We start from the raw sequence: 19,470 nt of genomic DNA on the forward strand, positions 1-19,470 counted from the left end.
TGGTTTTACTATAAGACGTTCACAATATAAGGGTTGAATATACTAAAACAATAGTTAGCGTACGGGCTTTTTCTTTTGAGGTGGTCTAATTGAGAGATGGTCTCTCGCAGGAGCAGCTCTTTTATCTTGATCATTATATCCGACGTATTGGTGCATAGAAATTATAATCCGGGTGAATGATTAGATTACAATAATAATTGTTTTTGTTGGGTTGTTTTTGCTCACTCCAACATTCATAGACTGAATTTACGTATTGCAAATGTTGTGTCGAATTTTGAGGTCAGTATTTTCTTAGATGACGATCAATTTTACAAGATAATGTATGTGAAAGTTTACATGGCAACCAATATGGTTATTATATATATATATATATATATATATATATATATATATATATATATATATATATATATATTACTTATAATTTTTTTTATATTATATTTAATTAATTTCTCAAATACAGAATTAATTAATAAAAAATTGATTTGTTAAATCTTTTAGTACTTAATTTTTTATTTATTTATCTACTTTTGAACTCGATTTTAATTGAAATTACTTATTTTTATCAATTTAACTTTTGGACATTTCGAGAAAGTGTCGCAACAATTTCGGAGAAGTTGGTGAAAGGGCGAACAAAGAAACCATAGGAGGTGAAGGTGAATTTTAATGGCGAAGTCGTGTAAGGGTCTGGCAGAGGAGCTTGTCAAATGTCTTAGTGAGTCTGATTGTGTTAAGGTATTCTTTCTTTCCCTTTCCATTTCTTTTCTTGTTTTGCATCGCAACTTTAAACTTTGAACTTCTAATTTATAAGTATTACTGGATAGAAATTTGAAATTCATTCTTTTCTGTATAATTGATTTCTGGTTTGTTACAAATGGTTTCAGGGAATTCTTGTCTGTAAAGTTTGCTATCATTCAAAAGGGATTGTTTTTCTTTCTGGGTTTTGTTTGATGCTCATTCATTCAGACTTGCCTTATTAATCTTTCTGAATATGGGATTTGATGGGTTATGAAGGATTTGTTGTGTTGTAAAAATGAGTGGAATTGTGTTTGTTAGTCTCAGAAGGTTAGTGAATAGTGAGTGGATTTGTTGTGGCCTGGGTTATGTTAGTTTGGTGTCCAAAACCACAGCTTTAAGCCCTTTTTGGGTCACTTTGAAACAGTAAAGTCAGCAAACATGTTCTCAGTTGGGAAGTGGTTAAAATAAGGAAGCTGAACCAAACATGGCCTTAGTTGGAAGCTATTATGATTTATGGTGTTTTCATGCATGTCTGGTTCTTAATAACAGATTATTTGAATGTTCAAAAAAATGTTTGGATGTGTTATAGTTCCTTAGGATTATACGAAGCTGATTAAGAGCTTATTTCAGGGATTTCACCTTTTGTCTTTCCCTTCTTCGATTACAAAGGTGTGTAATTGAGATCTTACACTATGTTTGGATAATAATTTTAGAGAGAAAAGAAAGGGAGAAAAGAGGAAGGAAGGGAAATAGCTCTTGTTTGTAAAGGAGGAAATGGAAGGGAAAGGAAGGGGGATGAAAGTTTTCCCTTTAAATCTTTCCAGAGATTGAACCTTAACAAAAAGTATCTATCAAATCCTTCCAATTCACTCCCCTTCAAATCCCTTCCCTCACATTTGCTATCCAAACAAGGGATTTTTTTCTCCCTCCAAATCCCTTCCCTTCCTTTCCTCCATTTCCTTCTATCCAAACACACCCAGTCTTTGATTGTAGGATTCTTAGACAGCGGAGCAAGCCAACTTTCCTTTTCTTTATGTTATAGATTGTTAACTATTCATGACACTTATCTTTCTTTCTTTCTCTTGTGTTAGGGATGGTTATCACACCTCTCTGAAAAATTTTCTTTAAAAGACGTGATTTTTGAGTGGTTTTGCAACCATGGGGTATGGATTGTGGTTAGTTTATCATCCAAGATCGTTTACCTATTTTACATAGCTTGTAAGGTTGTTTTGAAGTGAGTGAGAACTTTTGTTTGGGTTTGCTAGTTTGGGCAAGGTTGGCTACGTAATTTATATGTCATTTCCAATTGTCGTCCACATGGATTCTTCTTCTCCATTCATTTCGATTTTTTACCATCTCAATTTATAAGTCTAGTCATTCATATCCTTTTCCACTCCATCCTCCAAGTCATCTTCGATCTTCCATGCTGTCTTTTTAACTCTCCCAATCTCCAATTTTCTATCATCGTTACCGGTTTGCTAATACTCTGTCTTTGCACATGCCCAAACCATCTTAAACGATTCTCTTTCATGCTTTTCTCAATACTTGACTTCTAAACCTTTCTTATATCTTCATTTCGAATTCTATCCCTCAAGTTATGCCCACTCATCTATTGAAGCATTTGCATTTCTGCTACTCCGATTTTCCTAGTTTGGGGAATTTGATAATTTTATGGCTTCAAGACCTCTTAAAGCTCTTTTTATCGCTCTCTCATCTGGATTTTTATGTCTTGTTAGTTAGGTGATATAGTCATACTACCATTTGTCTTTTGCATTATTGTTCAGCAAACATTTTTTGCGGAGGTATTCTGGAATTGCTGACATTTATTGGATTACTCAAGAGTCTTTCGATTTCGTCTACAATTACAATATCTGAAGTCAGGAAAACAATAGGAACTTAAGATTTCGTGGTAGACTTTTTTAACATCTTTTAAAATGATACATCTATGTGTGTGCTTCTTATTCAAGAACCATAGGACTTTCTGTGAGGTAGTTCTCTTTGAGGACTTAATGAGTGCAAGTGCTATATTTTTTGTCACTTATAGCTCATGCTCATATGGGTTTCCGCAACATATCCCTTTGATGTATGAAGGATTCCATTGAACTAATATGTTGATATTCGGAATAAACGAAGAGATGATAGTATTAAATAGAATACAAAAGGTGAACATAAGTAACAGGGTTTCAAAAGGTCTGAATTTCTTCCAAGTGAACTGGTCTAATAAAAATATATAACAAATAATGATGACCAAGCTACCATGAACGGTTAATTAACATGCCCTTTTGTGACTTAACCTGAAGTATGAGCCATACTCTTATGCTAAACATTCTAACCACACTCACCATCTTGGTCATGAACTTTATCTGTAACTTTTTTCATCACTTAGCTGCCTTTTGATGTAGCTATTGAGTACTTTGGCACACATGAGTGTGTTTCTGTTCAGATTTTTCAATGAGAATGTCTAAGGTTATCCTTTTCCATTTTCTTAAACTTATTATATATTTTTTTTGTATCATGATTATTGAATCCCCTTTTTTTCTTTGCAGTTCTTGTTTTTTTTATCATGTTGCTCAATTGTTTTGCATATGTTGGAATTTATAATCTATAGTAGCTCCTGTAGTGTTCTATTCACATAAGAACTAGCATGAATACATGGATATTTTTAATACCTGTTTGGGTGCTTTTTATTCTAGAAGATTTATGGGTTTGATGTTTAATATCTAGGTGCAGAAGAGGTCATTCAGGGAATGTGCTGGAGAGGCAAGCCCTTGTATACCTAGTGAGTGTGTGGGTCTAAGAGAAACATACTTTAATTGTAAGAGAGGCCAGGTATGCCTTCTTTATGCGCCGTTGATCCTGCCTTAGTGTTGTGCTATTCTTTATGATTTCACCTAGTTTTGGTGCTTGTGTGTCATGACTGTGCATATTTGTGAGAGAAATATTTTTAACTAACTCATTGAGCCATGCAATGAATAATTGAAAAGATGAAGGATTAGAAAACTTAATGCTAATATTTATCAGAGTGTTTTGGAAATGGCCTTGTTTGGTAATACTATATCATTGAAACTAAATTGAAACTAAATTGGAAATGCTAATTTGGTCAACTCAATAAACTCTGATCTTTTTACTGTTTTTATAAAGGAAAAATTGAAACTAAAATTCCGTACTTTGGGATATTATTAAGGGTGTCTATTTTGAAAGATACCAAAACCTAGTAACTGTACATGTTAAAATTTCATTCTTCTTTTTTTTTTTATTTAGAAAAATAAAAAAACACAAAAAAAAAAGAAAAAGGAAATCAAACTCCCCCTATGCCCACACTCTGGCAACCTTCCATTCACCCACCCCATCCCGGTGACCCTCAGTCCACCTCATGCTTCCCACCAGACCTCTTCCATTTTCATTTTAATCTTCTTATAAACTTGCCTCATCCATCATCCATGGCTGCCCACTCTGAAAAAGCTCTAATTTTCTCTCTCCCACTCTTAAAAAACTAGCTTCATCCATCAATCCATGGTTCCCCTTGAAGTTTGGGTTGTTGGCGGTATGGTCATTGGTGGGTTGTGAAGAACATTAAGAATGATGGTGTGGAGAAGGGAATTGCTTACTAGGGAGGGGGTCATAGCGGTGAGGAGAAGGGGTTATAGGGAAGTGGGGGGGAAGAGGTCAAATAAAGGGGATGGGAGAAGGGGGGTATTTTCTGTAGCAAACAGTATAGTTCCATCCTCCACTTCTTGAATTTCATCTTCATACCAATACTACAAATACAGCATCACCCATCATCGGCACCAGCTGACCACGCCCAACAGGAGGTTACAGCTCATCAGAGAGGATCACTCATTCAAATACCTATTGTTGTCTTTAGATGATTAAACTTAGACTATGTAAACTTTGGGTCTAGAGCTTTTATGGTCAGTTTCGATAACCGATGTCTCTTCTGTTGCGGTAAATGACATTGCTGAAGGGAAGTTATTGGACAGTTGAAGAGGTGGACAGTTGTTGGTAGTGGTCCGTAGACATATAGCAGTGAGCGTCGGAATAAAAAGTACTTCCATGACTTAAATAGTGAATTTGTTAGTGTCTTAAGTCATAGGTATAAAACTGATTTTAATATGATCAGCTAATATTTTCTGATGAAATCTAAACTTATTTTTGTCAACAAGTTCAATATTTTCCTGTTAATAGAAAATTCACTTATTATTTTATTGCACAAATCATTAAACTTTTGGGGCTAATTTACTACATCGAAAATCTTTGAGGTTAGTTTGCGCTTGCACCTTAGTTTAAATCTTTAGGTCATCTGCTATATTTGCCAAAACCCACTATTATTCTAAGTAAAGGCCCAGGCAAAGTTTGATGGATTGAGACTCTTGCCACTCGAGTAAAAGCAACCATAGAGGGGTTTGGGTTCATGTTATATTACAAATTGATACAATGTTGTCCTCTTTTTTGTTAATTTTATTTCGCAGTAATTTATACTGAGAAAACTTAGCAAGCATAACTTATTGGCAATTATACAGGTTGATATGCGTGCCCGTATTCGAGGAAACAAGGGATATTAGTTAGTGAAGCATTAAAAACAGTTTCCATGGAGCTAATTCACATAAGCCAAGTTGAATCGGTGCAGATTTTTGGTTTATGAAATAAAATTGGTAGTAAAACCACCGTATTTCTTGTTGCCTCGCGCTACTTTATGCTTTGTTGATTTGAAATCGTGGCCCCCAAAAGTTTCTGACCAGAACAAGGAAAAAAAAAGCTATAGTGAGATTCTATTGGTGGCATGGCCAATCTTGTACCAATTACTGCTATGTTTTACTGCCATATATACGAGGTTCTCGTTTCTTTCATTTTCTTGCACTGGCGTATGGCTTTTCGTCATCTTTGATTATGGAGGTCAAGGAATCAAGGGCTGGGTGAATGTTTAATATACTATCATGTAGTCATGACCTGGCTGGTAATTCGCATCATCATTTTAGCTTTTAAGTGCTATCATCTGGAGCACTTGGAAAGAATGGCTCTATTCTTTACAATGTATATGATGAGAAATGAATGTAGATAAGTTTATATAATCAGATCTTGGGTTTGATTCTCAAATCTCGTTGCCCTGCTTACCTGAGAAAATTTGAATAAAATAAGATGTTTTAACAACTTAATTCCAAAAATAAGCTTCGTGAAAACTTAATTTTCAAAATAAGCGTCCGTACATCCAAACCTAGCCTTGGAGTAAGTCGCTGTTACTAACAGCGACTTAAAAAAAATTATTTTTTTAAGTCGCTGTTAATAACAGTGACTTAATGCGTTTTAAGTTTTCAGTTTTCAGTTACTTTCTCATTCCAACCTACGAGATTAAGAAGTTGACTAGTTAACCTTAAAGTCGCTGTTACTAACAGCGACTTAAGGAGTTGACTGGTCAACTCCCTAAGTCGTTGTTAGTAACATCGACTTATGGCTTTTATTTATTTATTTTTTTTTTTGTCTTTCGCTGTTAGTAACAGCGATTTACTTCAAGGCTAGGTTTGGATGTACAGACGCTTATTTTGGAAATTAAGTTTTCACGAAGCTTATTTTTGGAATTAAGTTGTTAAATAATCTTATTTTATTCAAATTTTCCTTACCTGATCTCTCCCTTCCCTCAGATTATCTTGTACCAAAAAAAAGCTTATAATAGGTAACAAGTTATGATGGTTGATAACTTCAAATGATGTTTAAAAAGTAAGATCTAATAAGGTGAATCTTGTTATAAATATTCTTATCTTAAGCACAGAGATAGATTAGTTTTTATTAGTCCAAATAAGCAATATAGAACAAATCTGAAAGGATGACAATACTCTCATAACTTGATCAATTCAAGATGAACACTAAAAGTTTGAATTGGCAAGCTAGTAGTGTTTGGCTAATGCCATTTTAGTAGGCTAAATAGCCCAAAAAAGTGTTTTTAAAATAATTTTAAGTTAAAATTAAAAAGTTGTTATGAGTATTTATCATTAGATATTGACATTTGACATTTTAGCTCACTTTTTCTGTAATAAATAACCAACAAACAATTATATGTAAAAATGAAAAATATATACTTCTATATTTTGTTTGAAAATGAAAAAATTTAAAATATTTCATGCCTAGGCCTAAGCATTGCTTTCGAAGCCTGAAACCACAGTGCAAAACAAACACATCACGATCACTGAATTCTCATTTGCTTCCAAGTAAACATACAGTTTCAAAAATAATAATTAAGTATCTTCCAAGAGCAAAGACAAACTAGAAGTGCATATTAGCAAAAATTAGCATGAATTATGACAGCCACATAAATATATATACATACATTCGTGCAATGTAGCATCTTCAACAAATTACGTTTCTGTTGTAGCCTAGATTAGAAGATCTCTTGTATTGTATCTCAATTATCACCTACTAGAGATGTTCAAACACTTCATCACTGTGGCTTCCGTATTTTGTTATCAGCGAGTCTATCTGCGATCAATAGTATATGATGAAACCTGTGAGTTACGCATTAAAAGATACTCCATCTTCTCCAGGATAGTAACTTTGCATAAAGCAGTAGGTTAAACATCAGTTCTCAACTGCAATCGTCATGTATATTGGCTATTTTTACGTGAAGTTATGCAAGGATAAATATAGTTTATGTGCCAAAAGACAACAAAATTTTGGCCAAGAAAGTTAGACATGTACCTCTTTCATAGCAACAGGAGCGACAGACGAATCTTCATGCTTCTTTTTAAGGAGTTTGCACTGAGCTTTGATGCTATGTTTCTCATCTTCAACCTGATTATGAATCTATGTCAGTATCCTATATCAGAAATTGGCAGTTAAATGCTGCCTTATGATTGTAAGCCATGGTATGCTCTATCAGCAGAAGCTAGGATAATAAATGCGGTAAAAGCATCTACAATCTTGTATTACTTATGCTAGATGCATAATGTATACGGTATAAGTTCCACGCGGTCATCGGGTGCGAATCATTCAGAAGGTTACGAGTAATTTGACAGATGTAAACTCCCATAAAAAAAAAATCATAGAGCTGTTTTCTATTTACAATATTCAGTCTATTACTATGGCAGTATGAATATTATTCAGCACCAAATTTTCAAAGCAGGCACAAGTCACAAGGATGAAGCCTTGACCTAAACTTCACCAAAAAGGTTCATTCATACTGTTAAGAAATCATGGATAACAATATCTGATAAAATCTTAAGTTATCAAATTTGAAATGTAATCTACTTATGTTTTGTCGTAAACTTGTATGTGCAAGTCTCACTGTTCAAACATGAAACACCTGGAAAAAATTCCCGACCCAAAAACAACAAAAAAAAGCCGATGAAACATAATCAAAAGAATATAACTCCTAATATATCAACTTCTTTGAGTAATGTTCTGCTAGACGGACAAAAATTATTCAATGTGTGAAGAGAAACCTCGGTTGTGAGCAAATCATTCCTGATAATATGTGCACAAAAGAATCGTTCCACGAAAAGTAATTCACTAACTGATTAATGAGGGGATTAAGTTCCGAAAAAGCAGCTTCCGTTAGTATAAAATTATAGTTGCGACTTGCGACCCAAAATTTTCTCCAGCATCATCATCAGTTAAAAAGGAGTGATTTGCAGAATATTAGCAGCAACAATGTATCTTTTTGCAATGTGAATTCAATTAAAAATAGTATGAAACATACCTTGTTTAGCAACTGCTCCAATGACTGGATCTCATCCTGCTCCATAGCCAATAGATCATGCTTAACATGACCAAGATTTGTTCTACATACAACACACAGATAAAGAAAAACAGAACCTGAGCATTTTTTAAGGACAGCAAAACATAGATTAAGCAGAAATACAACTATAGATCATGCAGGTTTAGATATACTGGTAAACACAATCTCCCTTATGCGGAAAGAAAAATGTAAATATAGTTGTATGGTATAAAATTTTTTTGCCAAGGAGACAATGCGATTGGATTCCTGCCATCAGCACGAGGAATTTTAGATTTATTCAGTCATAGTTAAAAATTGGTATGATGACTTAATTTTGGTTATAGGCTTATAGCTATAAATGAAGCATTAGTTTGAAGAGTGAAGACTAGTAACACATAGCAAAACCAAGGATTGGTATAATGACTTTGAGAAGTACCCCACGCCAAACTTCAATAAGATGAGACAGAATGATTTAACCTTCCAATCTAATTTAAACTATTAGAAAATTTGTTTCAGGCAAAAAGAATTCAAAAACAAAAAACTGCAGATATCATACAGGTTAAGTCCCAGGATCAATATCTTAAGATATACACGAAAGTGTAACAGGCTTTATTGACAGAATCATCAAAATAAGAAATTAAACAATGATAGGAGGATTCAAGATCATTTTATTCGGAAGATAGGCCTCTTAACATATCTTTTGTCTCCTTTTAAATAATTGGAAAATTTTAAATGAGTCGCGAAATGAAAAATAATCAATCACATCGCCCCCTATGACAATAACTAGATGTAGATGACCCTGTTGCCGGTTCCCCAATAGGAAAAATTCAGCAAGAACAATTTCAAAGGCAAGATCGGCGGTAGATGCTCTAGCGTGAATATAAAACACAAAAGATGAAATCTGACACACCATGATAAGGGTAATGTTGCATACTTTCGAACCCCCAACCCTGCATAGGTGTGGACTCGCCACGAGCATGTTTCTAGTATCATTCGACTAATGAATGTTAAAAGTTGTAGATATGTGCTTCAACCATGTTTGTCTCAGCCTTTCATTAGTCATGGTTGTCGTCCCCACCATTAGCCTTATTTTCATTTTTATTAGAGGAAAAGTAAAACAATATGTGGGAAAAGTAAAAGAAATGTGAGCCTCACATATGAAAAGGCCACACCTTCTCCTTGCATCTCTGCCCAAGAGACCTTTTGCAACTTGCACCTTATAAAATTGAGCAAGAATAAGATGCTCATATATTTTAATACATCATTTTACTATCGTCTAATACAATCTGAAATCAAAGAACTATCCATCGGCTCCAATAACAATGTGCCATTTCTCACTACTACTACTAAGATGGAATATTCAAAACTGTGAGCACGCCAATTTGTATGCCTTTAACAGTTTGAACTACCTACCATAGACCCAAGTCATTGCTCCTGCTATGACCAATACGACACGGCACAAAAGGGCTGAGATGGAATAATTATTAAGCTCATACTCCTAGGAATGGTCTTTGAAGACTGATTATTCAAACCTAAAGTCTCCAAGAGGAGTTGCTAGTACGATGAAAACTTACATTCACCATGAATAATGTAACATAACGGATTTTAAAAGGCATACTTTTGTGAACATAAAGGGTCTAGACTTCTTTGCTCCACATGGTGCTCTACAGTGTCTAAAATGGTACCCACCTGCAGATCAAAGGAAGCATCAAGTGTTCATCGCAGTAAGAAAGATGTCGCGGATCAAAGTCACAATGTAAATGTGCATGACATTGAGTAAGATGTTGTAGATGTAATACCTAAACCACATGCTAAGTCCAGGATATCAAATTCCAAAGCACAGGTCAAAATAGATAATACATAGACTGGAGTAGGAATTAATAGACAAAATGGAATTTCACTTGTATTCAAGATATACTATAAGAAAAGGTGTTATTCATAGTTTGTTACGATTGTTACAAACCCTTTACTTTTGTACATATCTGCCTTTGGGATAGATGTAAATGAAATGCAATAAAATTTAAGTTTGTTCTTCATAAACGTGATGTTTTTTGCGAATATATCTGGAGAGTACCTTTCATGGTCATGCACATGCCAAACCTGTCCTATTTTAGCTTATGGAATATGTAGTAGTAAGTATACTTGAAAATTGCCTACTAGTTTATCAGTTTTAGAAACTATTTTAGAACATTTTTGACAAGTTTTGAAAATCTGTCATGTAATTTTGTTACTTGGTATTCAGCTGTTAAATTCCTATTTTCCAGTTACTATTTTCATGTGTTCTCTTAGCAAATTGAAGAGCTAGAATTTTGTCCTAGTCAAGCCATATATATAGCTTTGATTATAACATGTTTTAGACATATTATTGAGTTGATTTTAAAATGAGTTTTCTTAAAGAAACCAAGTGTTTTTTGTGTATTTCTTGAAATTCTTCATTGTGAGTGATCCTCTTGAGAGTTCAGACCTTTGTGTGCTTGTGAGTGGTTCTTCCATACAATGTTCCAAATCTTTTGTGTGTGAGCGGTCATCCAATAGTTTATCCATGTTGACACTACACCCACGCACATGGGGAAACCAAAGACTCTCCTTGTATTCACATCGCAATTTAGTACAATTACATTTTCTCCCTCATAAATGCTTATTTAGTGTGCCCAAATCAAATAGTGCACATAAAGAAAATGAAGTTGCACTTTTTATTTATATGAAGTTAATAACTGGTTAGTAAGGATTAATTTGATGATTAATCATAAAGACATGCAGAACTTTGAGTACTAACAAATTGACAAAGAACTGAAAGAATATAGATCTCCGTTGTCATGAAGCTACTGATAAGTGATAATTGTTCACCAAAAACTTCATTACCCTCCAACATCAATGTCGAAAGAAAGCAACACCCCAGTCACAATAGAGCAACATCTATAGAAGAAATCATCAGTGCAAGAATTGTTGCAACTAGCTTGGAGATAAAGTAGAAAGTATACCTGTGTCTCAAGGCATATTGACCTGAAATCGTCCTGAAAAAGGAGCAACATAAAACTCAAATAAAGAGTGGCATGTTTTAACAGAACCATCAAAACCTTCACAAACGTTCATGCATGCTCAACTCCCAACACAAGATACTACAAAAGCAGAAATCTATGTTGGGCAATTGGAAAGGATCATAGTAGAAATTTACGTTGTACATAAGCAGAAAGACATTTCAAAACGCAATGTTGCACGAGAGAAGACTATGTCCATTTCACAACTTCATGTAAAATGGATTTTTTGAGCCCTAACTCGAGTACATGTTTCTTCTTTGACGAAATTGTACAAATTACAAGTGATTTTTTTTTTTTTTTTGTAAAATGGGGCACATCAGTCATATACTAGCATGCATAAAAAGTAAAGTGAATATGAAACACGTTAAAGCAAACAAAGACATACCCCTTCCTATTTTCAACTCATTCTTTTTCTCTATATATTGCACATGAAACTTATCTCTTTAAAAAAAAATTTTAAAGAGCAAAAAAGCAAAGAATACCTGCAAAGTTTCATGTAACGATGTAATGACCTGTTAAGAAAAAGACGGGAAAGGAGTGATGAAATAGGCTACATTTAATAAAGCTTAATTATAAGTGATTAAGCTGATTGGGGTTATCAAGTATGTTAATTCGAGTAATAATATTATTATTTTGATAATCTTGATTCAAGTATTTCATTTGTTAATATTTTCAAGAAAAAGGTATATTTTATTTAATGTATAAAATTCGTATAAAGAGTACTTCGATAAAAGTGTATTTTAATTATATTTTATTAATTGATTACTATCTTATCTTTATAAAAATAAATTTAAATAAAGTATTGAAAAATAAATTCGTAAATGCAATTCTTATTCATACTACCAATTACGAAATATTACTTATTTTATAAATCGTCTATTGTACCCTTACAACGCGTCTTATATAAGACTGTCTTACGATGAGACAGCTTTAATAGAATTTTATGGGTCAAAGCTAAAAATAAAAACCCATTTTACCACAAATAAACCGACACACCCCTTTCCCCATATCTTTCTTTATCCTCATCCATTACCCTTACTCCTTCATTTTCAAACACAAAAACAAAATCAGCTACCTTACTCCTTTCTCCCTCACTCACGGCTGACCCACGAACACCACCATCAACCGGCAGCCCGGCCACGAGCTCCACCACCAACAGCAACCACTTCTCCTCCTTCCTTTATTGTTGGTAACCACTTTTCCTTCTTTTGGTTGTTTTGTTTTCAAATTTAAATGTTAAGGTTTTGTAAATTGATTTGGGGATTTTGTGACTCAAATTGAAGTTCAAGATTGCAAGGTCCTTCAATGGTGATTGAGGTAATCCACAAACTATTCCTTTTAAGTATTAATTGAATGTTTTAAAGTAATTTGGTATTTGGATAGAGATTTTAGCTCAAAAACTGAGCATTCTGTTTTGCCCATTTTCGATTAGTTGTAATTGTTTCTAGGTTTTGGTGTCTTCATGATATTTGTAGAGCTTCGAGTCGCGATCGCGTAGGCACTTGAATCGTCTCAAAATGAGTCCGTATGAGAGAGTTATGTCTATTTTAGTAATGATATGTCCTGAAATGGTACTAATACGGGATTTATAAAGTGGAACTAGAAGCTATGAAATAAATTGGGTAATTAATTCATGTGTTGATGTTGGATTCATTTGGGTTCTCATTGTGTTCTAATTCATGTGGTAGTATTTGATTAGTGGTTGCGAATTGGAGTTTTGATTCATCTTCAAACTTTAAGAGCAAAGTTCCTTTAGAGTTATTAAAAAATCAGGTTCTGTCCTCACTGTTGTTGGCTGATTTAGAGCCTCTTCTAGCCATTTTTGGGTTCTGTTTTCTACATATGATTTGTAGAGCTTCGAGTCGCGATCACGTAGGCACTTGAATTGCCCCAAGATGAGTTCGTATGAGGGAGTTATGTTCAAAACAGTGGCATACCCGCAGGCTGTCATGAAAATCAATACTGAACCTTCTGTTTTGGCTATTTTGGGAAAGTTTTGATTGTTTTTGGGTTCGGGTGTCTTCATGATATTTGTAGAGCTTCGAGTCGCGATCACGTAGGCACTTGAATCGCCCCAAAATGAGTTCGTATGAGAGAGTTATGACCAAATTACTAACAAGTGTCCTGTTATGGTACTAAAATGGAATTTATTATGTGGGATTAGGAAGTATAAAATAAATTGGAGGTTTAAGGTTATTTATTGAGTAATTGAGGTTAACTTAGGTTTATTGTTTTCCCTTTATGGATTGGTATTTTAATTATTGAATGTTATTCATGGTGTAAGAAGGTAATCCACAAGCAAACTACTATCCTATCTTTTAAATTTAATTCAAGTATTTCAAAGTTCAAGTTATGGTTTATAAGGTGTGATATTACTACTATTGATATTTGAGCAAAATCATATAATTTTTGGTGTTCGAAACTTTGGACTCTATCTTCGTTTTGACCTTACTTCTAGTTCTTGGTCAAGATTATGTTTTGTATGTTCACAACCTTATAAATGTGAGCTTTTAAATATATTGTACTATGAAAATGAGTTATGGTTATTGATTTCAAAAGAAAATCAAGTGATTTATTGATTCGTTTTATATTGAAATGTTCGACATTGAAAAATGTCCGTTTTTGGGAATTGGCAACGGATATTTATATCCGGATTATTGTGAAATCCTATAGCTTGATAATAGGTAATGGTTATTCGAATCGGTCTCGAGCCCCCGATCCCGTTCGTTCTTGCAAGAACCGTATTTTCGGTGATGACGATCACCCGTGTTCTCAGGATTTAGATCAAGCCTACTTCCTGACGGTCCATATATTCCCACGTTTTAAAGTGCTGTTAAATTATTGATTTAATATGAGTTTTGAATAAATACGTTTGGTATATAAAGTTTTGTTTGTTTCGCAAATGATATCATATTTTTCATTTGCCGTCTTGTTTCGCTATTGACTTATAAAGTAATAGCCGCATTTTGATTTTTGCTATTAACTTGTACAGTTATAGCCGTATTTTAATTTGTTATGAACTAAAGGTTCATAACCGTATTTATGTCAATTAGACGGTCTTTTAAAAGAGTTTGGACTTGTTTATAAATGTAATAGTTTGTTGGATTACTCAACAATGCAATTGTTGACCGTTTTTTTTTATAGGGTCTATCTCTTACAGGGGGTAGATCCACTTTCAGGTTGCCATCTTTAGTGCAGATGGATGTGCTGCTCATTTATGTGTCATGTGTTGCGATAGCGAGGACATCGTTTTCGGAAGGTTAACTTATAATGACATTTCGACAAATCATGTCTTTTTTTAAATAAAAAATAGATATTTTACAATGTATTAATTTAGTTTATAACTGGGTTGTAAGTAATTGTATTACAGTTTTGTAAAGTTTTTAAATACTCTGATATTGGTTGCTGTGGCTATCGAGCCACAGGTCGGATTCAGCCCAGACTTCTATAAGTCTTCCGCTGTGCTTTGTAGACAATATTATTATTATATTGTTTACGCTGATTTGGGCTGTTTCAAGTGAGGTAAAAGCTCAAATTGGCAAAGGAAAAGCAGATAGATAGTATATATTCACGAATAAATTATTAAATTATGAATTTTTGGCCATAAGATATGAAGTTTATGAGCAAAAGCACATGTATTACTAACCTCCTTCTTTTTACTTTTCTTAATAAGCAAGCTTCTGAGAAATTAATCTTAAGTAATAGGCACCAGAAAAAAGCTTCTTACAACTATGGCAGGATACACTACACTAATTAGAGAAAACAAGCTTGCCCATTTAAAGTTATAAAAAGCTCATTTGTATAGATAAGGGATTCATCAATGATGCTGATAAACTGCTTCAAAAAAAAAAATTCAGCTAGTAGCTAATACACATCCAGTTTTCTGTTTTTCTAAAGATCCAAATTATTTAAAAACCGGTAACGTCTCGTCTATTATTCCTCAAAATATATACAGGGAAAATAATTTGGGACACAAAAAAAGTACAGGGAGCATAGTAATTGACATAATTATTGGGGTAAAATTATAATTGGTTTGGTATTTGTTCTAGAGAACCAATTTTGTTGTAATTAAATGGATTGGTTTGGGAAGAAGATGAATTGTTATAATGGCTTCTTTCCAATTACAACTTCAAGTAATTCCTGGCTTATTTCGAGCATAAATTAAAATGGATTCCTTCAAGAAGATCAATTTCTTCTTGTGGTTGCTTTTACTTGATTCTGATGGTTGATATTTTTGCATTTAACTGTCTTCATATCAAGGAAAAAATGGAAGGGAGAGAATGAACTCTCTTTATGAATGGAAGACAGAGAACGTAAGAGAGAGATGAATCGTCCAAAGAACAATTTGAAAAACCTAAAATTTTCCCATAACATTTCCCTCAAGATACAATCGGGTACTACATCACGCTATCAGTTAACTTTTTATGGGGTTAATTATTTCCATCTAATCCAAATGTTTAATTCAAGCTGTATTATTCAAGCAATTTTAAGGAAATAGAATGTCAAAACTTTCACAGAATTTAGGAGGGAGAAAACCTGTACGTATAGCTGGTACAGCTGGTCTTGCTCAGCTCCAGAAAATTTAGGGAAAGCTCTCGAGAAGTCCTAAAAAAGAATTAACAGAACAAATTAAACACGTCTTTACCAGAATAACAATACACATGTAACAACATATTGTCAAACAACAGGAGGATTTAAAGTGCAAAAGTTAAAGATTGAAGTCCATGGGTAATTTGTCCTAACAAAGTCAGGCAGCAAAGACAAGAGACTTGAAAGAACCCTTTAAAAAGTGAGCAACACCAAAAAGTATATATCCTGCATCATCACAGACCTGGATTTGTCCAGTATTGAGTCGAACAAATTATAAATGAAAATGGGATATGAATCTCTAACTTAAGTCTGAACATGCAAAGTTAGAAATACTGATTTTCACTGAAAATCAAGCCTTATTTTTGCACTTAGAGATATTCTCACCTAACACTCAAAGGTTGAAGACAATCTAAGGATATGAATATGGTCCACCAGCCACTTGATCACATACAAGCAAACAAACTCACACAATCAATGCTGAATTTTGTTCTTTTTAAGTCAATCTCAATAATATTCCAATCTGTTGTTTGTTTACAACACGAATCTTTTTATACTAAATAAATAATCTCTTAGTAACACTAGACAACTTTGAAGACCTAATTACAATAAAAATCAAAAACAATAGAAAAAATAAGCATTAGTTAAAATCAGCCAATGATTTTGACTAATGAACCTTTGGAAAGTGGGGAAAAACCTTCACCTAAAGACTAAAGAGCTTAAAACACCACTGAGTAGTTTCACAATAGAACTCTGGTTTACATTAAATCTGCATTAATAGAACATTTTTAACACGCTTAGTGTGGATGGCTATCTTCAAACTTTCCATGCAGCACTACACCCCCTAGCACATACAAACCATCAAACCAACATCACACGAAATGAAATTCGATTCGAAACAAAAAACGTTAATCTAGTGTTACAGAAAATTAGGAAACAAAATTTCAACCAATAGAAGCTAAGTTGTGCATGGCTATCTTCAAACTTTCCCATGCAGCTACACCCCCTGTCTTCAAAAGTTAATCTTCAAACTTTTTGTTATGAACGGTTTGAAACGCAATACGAGGTATAATTTTGCGTTTCGCGCTTCAATGCATCAAACATGACTTTGTAACATGCTCTTTGTCGAGTAAATAACACAAACAGATTTTCCATAATTTATTGATCCCTTGAGCCTTAGTCCCACACAGTTCATATCCACAAAACACCCAGATAAGTCTGCTACAATCAGGCAACTGAACTACAAATTCAAAGGCTTAGCTATAGTCACAAAGTGTTGAGCTTAACAATGACACCACAAAGCAATGACCATCAGTAGATTCCACATAGACCAATGGTACATTATTCTAGTGCGAATTGCATAACCACATTGCAATCACATTGTCAAGTTTTTTAAGGTTACCGCTAACCACGAAATCAAACTACTACCAACATGATTTTACGAAATCAAACTAATAACGACATGATTTCACATACATTATTCCACAATGACATCACATTGTCAAGGTTTTTAAGGTTACTGCAAAGTTAACGGTACAGCATCCAAAATTTGTACAGAATTCTAAAATCAAACACCGCAAAAAGTTCGACTAAGAGTAAAGAAGTCACTCCAATTCCTTGAAGCATCACCTTTAAAATAGCATTTACTCTATAAGAAATGAAGCAATAAGTTTTTTTAGATTTTTCAAATATTACTGCCTTTTATTATGCACATTATAATTTTACTACCTTATGTAAGTTTGCAAAAATTTTCACTTTGTAATTGCAAACTTTAGATTTTACCATATTTGACTCTCCATCCAGCTATTGATTAAGTGTAACAATTTCCGTAAAACTTTCCCTCGAACTTAACAAAAAGCGGATGAAAACCATTAGAAGTGGTAAAATCTAATGTCAACGACAAAAAAGGTGGAACGATTCATAATATTATACTCCCTCCATCTAAGCACAAATGACTCATTTTCCTGTTTACAAAGTTGCATTTGTTTGAGCCTCACAACATTCCCCAACTTTAATTCAGTCCACCAACTTACATCTTTCTTAAAATTTGTTCACAAGTAACGGCGAGCCTTGTGCTGGGATAGAGAGAGTATAAGGTTACAAAATAAAAGCTGCAGTATTAGAACCTGTGCTGAACATGGTATTCTAAAACAATGACTAAAAAAACGTGGAAAAATCAACAAGTTTACCATATGCATAATAGAGCCAAAAACAAAAACAAAAAATACAACTGTCCTCTCTATGTATCAGAAATCACAAATTCAAATATCCCCACAAATAGGAGTGGAATCGATGATGTTTACACTATTGCACAACACAAGGTGCATCAATCAAAACAGATAATGATGTCGGAAAGCTATCTAATCAATTCTAGAATTACTTTGTAATTGAAAAGCAAAACCCAAAAGTAGATTGCTAAGACTCACCTCAAAAGAAAATTCAGTGAGCAAAAAACGCAGGCATCCATTAAATGACTTGGTCACATTGGAGTATCTAGATCCAGAGGCAGCAGTTTCAGTTGTTTTTTCCATTTCTAACTTCTAAGCTGCAAGCATAGCCAGCATAGACATGCATTTTAGATAACCCAATCAAGTAGTGAAATCCTATTCAAGTAATTATACTGATATGTTTTTGTTGATTTGAAAAATCAAAATTCAAATAAATTTAGACAACTGATTACATGTACCTGAGTCATGAAAGGTACAAAACAGTTAATTTCCCCCCAAAAAACCCTAATTTTCCGCAATATAATACCCCCAATAAGCAGGATTGTACACAGCTACTGTAATAATGACTGAAAACACACCCAAATTCAGAAAGATTTTATCCAAAAAGTAACATAATCAAAGAAGAAAATGGAAAAATGGATAGGAAATTGAAAATTTAAGGAAGTGTTTCGGCATACCACACTACAAAGTCTGTTACGCCTTGAACAGCTCCTTCCCTTTCTCAATATTTCTTAGTTTTAAATTAAATTTAAATTTAAATTAAATGTTTCCTTCCCCAATCGTCTCTATTCTCTATTCTCTAGTCTCTAGTCTCTCGTCTTTAACTCTTTATAAGAAATTTAAGAAATTCATAATAAATTATGTAGATAAAATTAAAAATAAATTAAAAGGAGTTAAAAAGTGATGGGTTATTGTTCAAAAATAGAAATGATGTAAGATGCAAAATGAATGGGACGAACTAAAATGGCAAATGTGACAAAATAAAGAAAACAGAGGGACGAACTAAGATGCCAGTGCGGGTCCTATATATAAGGGGTCATGTCTTATCGACCAAACGATCACCCTCAAACAATGGCCAATGGTATACAGCACGAGCCTATACGTCATGTGGGTTGTGTCGAGTCATGTTGTGTGTTACAACATTTTTTTAGTTAGTTTTAATCACTAGTTTTTA

General features: G+C 33.7%; 2 protein-coding genes across 5 annotated transcripts; one reads left to right on the forward strand and one right to left on the reverse strand.

The window, feature by feature from the left end:
* The first annotated feature begins 488 nt into the window (after positions 1-488).
* On the forward strand, positions 489-5,832 carry LOC130816072 (mitochondrial protein pet191 homolog). Its single transcript, XM_057682655.1, has 3 exons — positions 489-735; positions 3,463-3,567; positions 5,259-5,832. Exons 1-3 carry the CDS (start codon positions 667-669, stop codon positions 5,298-5,300), a joined length of 216 nt encoding a protein of 71 aa, XP_057538638.1. The 5' UTR covers positions 489-666; the 3' UTR covers positions 5,301-5,832.
* A 129-nt stretch (positions 5,833-5,961) lies between these two features.
* Positions 5,962-19,110, reverse strand: LOC130816071 (uncharacterized). 4 transcript variants are annotated; one of them, XM_057682651.1, is made up of 10 exons: positions 18,974-19,081; positions 18,755-18,862; positions 18,495-18,613; positions 16,018-16,086; positions 11,964-11,993; positions 11,425-11,457; positions 10,062-10,132; positions 8,426-8,507; positions 7,426-7,518; positions 5,962-7,206 (listed from the first exon to the last, which is right to left on the reverse strand). In XM_057682651.1, the coding sequence occupies exons 3-10, from the start codon at positions 18,597-18,599 to the stop codon at positions 7,147-7,149; spliced, it is 543 nt and encodes a 180-aa protein (XP_057538634.1). In that variant the 5' UTR covers positions 18,600-18,613; positions 18,755-18,862; positions 18,974-19,081; the 3' UTR covers positions 5,962-7,146. The 4 variants fall into 4 exon arrangements, with proteins under 4 accessions (XP_057538634.1, XP_057538635.1, XP_057538636.1 ...); XM_057682652.1 differs by lacking the exon at positions 18,755-18,862 and having other exon boundaries at positions 18,974-19,110; XM_057682653.1 differs by lacking the exon at positions 18,974-19,081 and having other exon boundaries at positions 5,962-7,232; positions 18,755-18,967.
* Positions 19,111-19,470: the final 360 nt, after the last annotated feature.

This window comes from Amaranthus tricolor, chromosome 6, assembly GCF_026212465.1.
Source record: "Amaranthus tricolor cultivar Red isolate AtriRed21 chromosome 6, ASM2621246v1, whole genome shotgun sequence".
NCBI classification, from domain to species: domain Eukaryota; kingdom Viridiplantae; phylum Streptophyta; class Magnoliopsida; order Caryophyllales; family Amaranthaceae; genus Amaranthus; species Amaranthus tricolor.

Bases quoted from the DNA above. Each gene is read 5' to 3' on its own strand.
- LOC130816072 (XM_057682655.1), top strand. From the start codon at position 667: ATGGCGAAGTCGTGTAAGGGTCTGGCAGAGGAGCTTGTCAAATGTCTT. The intron at 736-3,462 runs GTATTCTTTCTT...TTTAATATCTAG, and splicing joins GTGAGTCTGATTGTGTTAAG to GTGCAGAAGAGGTCATTCAG. The intron at 3,568-5,258 runs GTATGCCTTCTT...GCAATTATACAG, and splicing joins TTAATTGTAAGAGAGGCCAG to GTTGATATGCGTGCCCGTAT.
- LOC130816071 (XM_057682652.1), bottom strand. From the start codon at position 18,599: ATGGAAAAAACAACTGAAACTGCTGCCTCTGGATCTAGATACTCCAAT. The intron at 11,994-16,017 runs GTTTTCTCCCTC...TTTTCTTAACAG, and splicing joins TGTACCAGCTATACGTACAG to GTCATTACATCGTTACATGA. The intron at 11,458-11,963 runs GTATTCTTTGCT...CTCCTTTTTCAG, and splicing joins CGTTACATGAAACTTTGCAG to GACGATTTCAGGTCAATATG.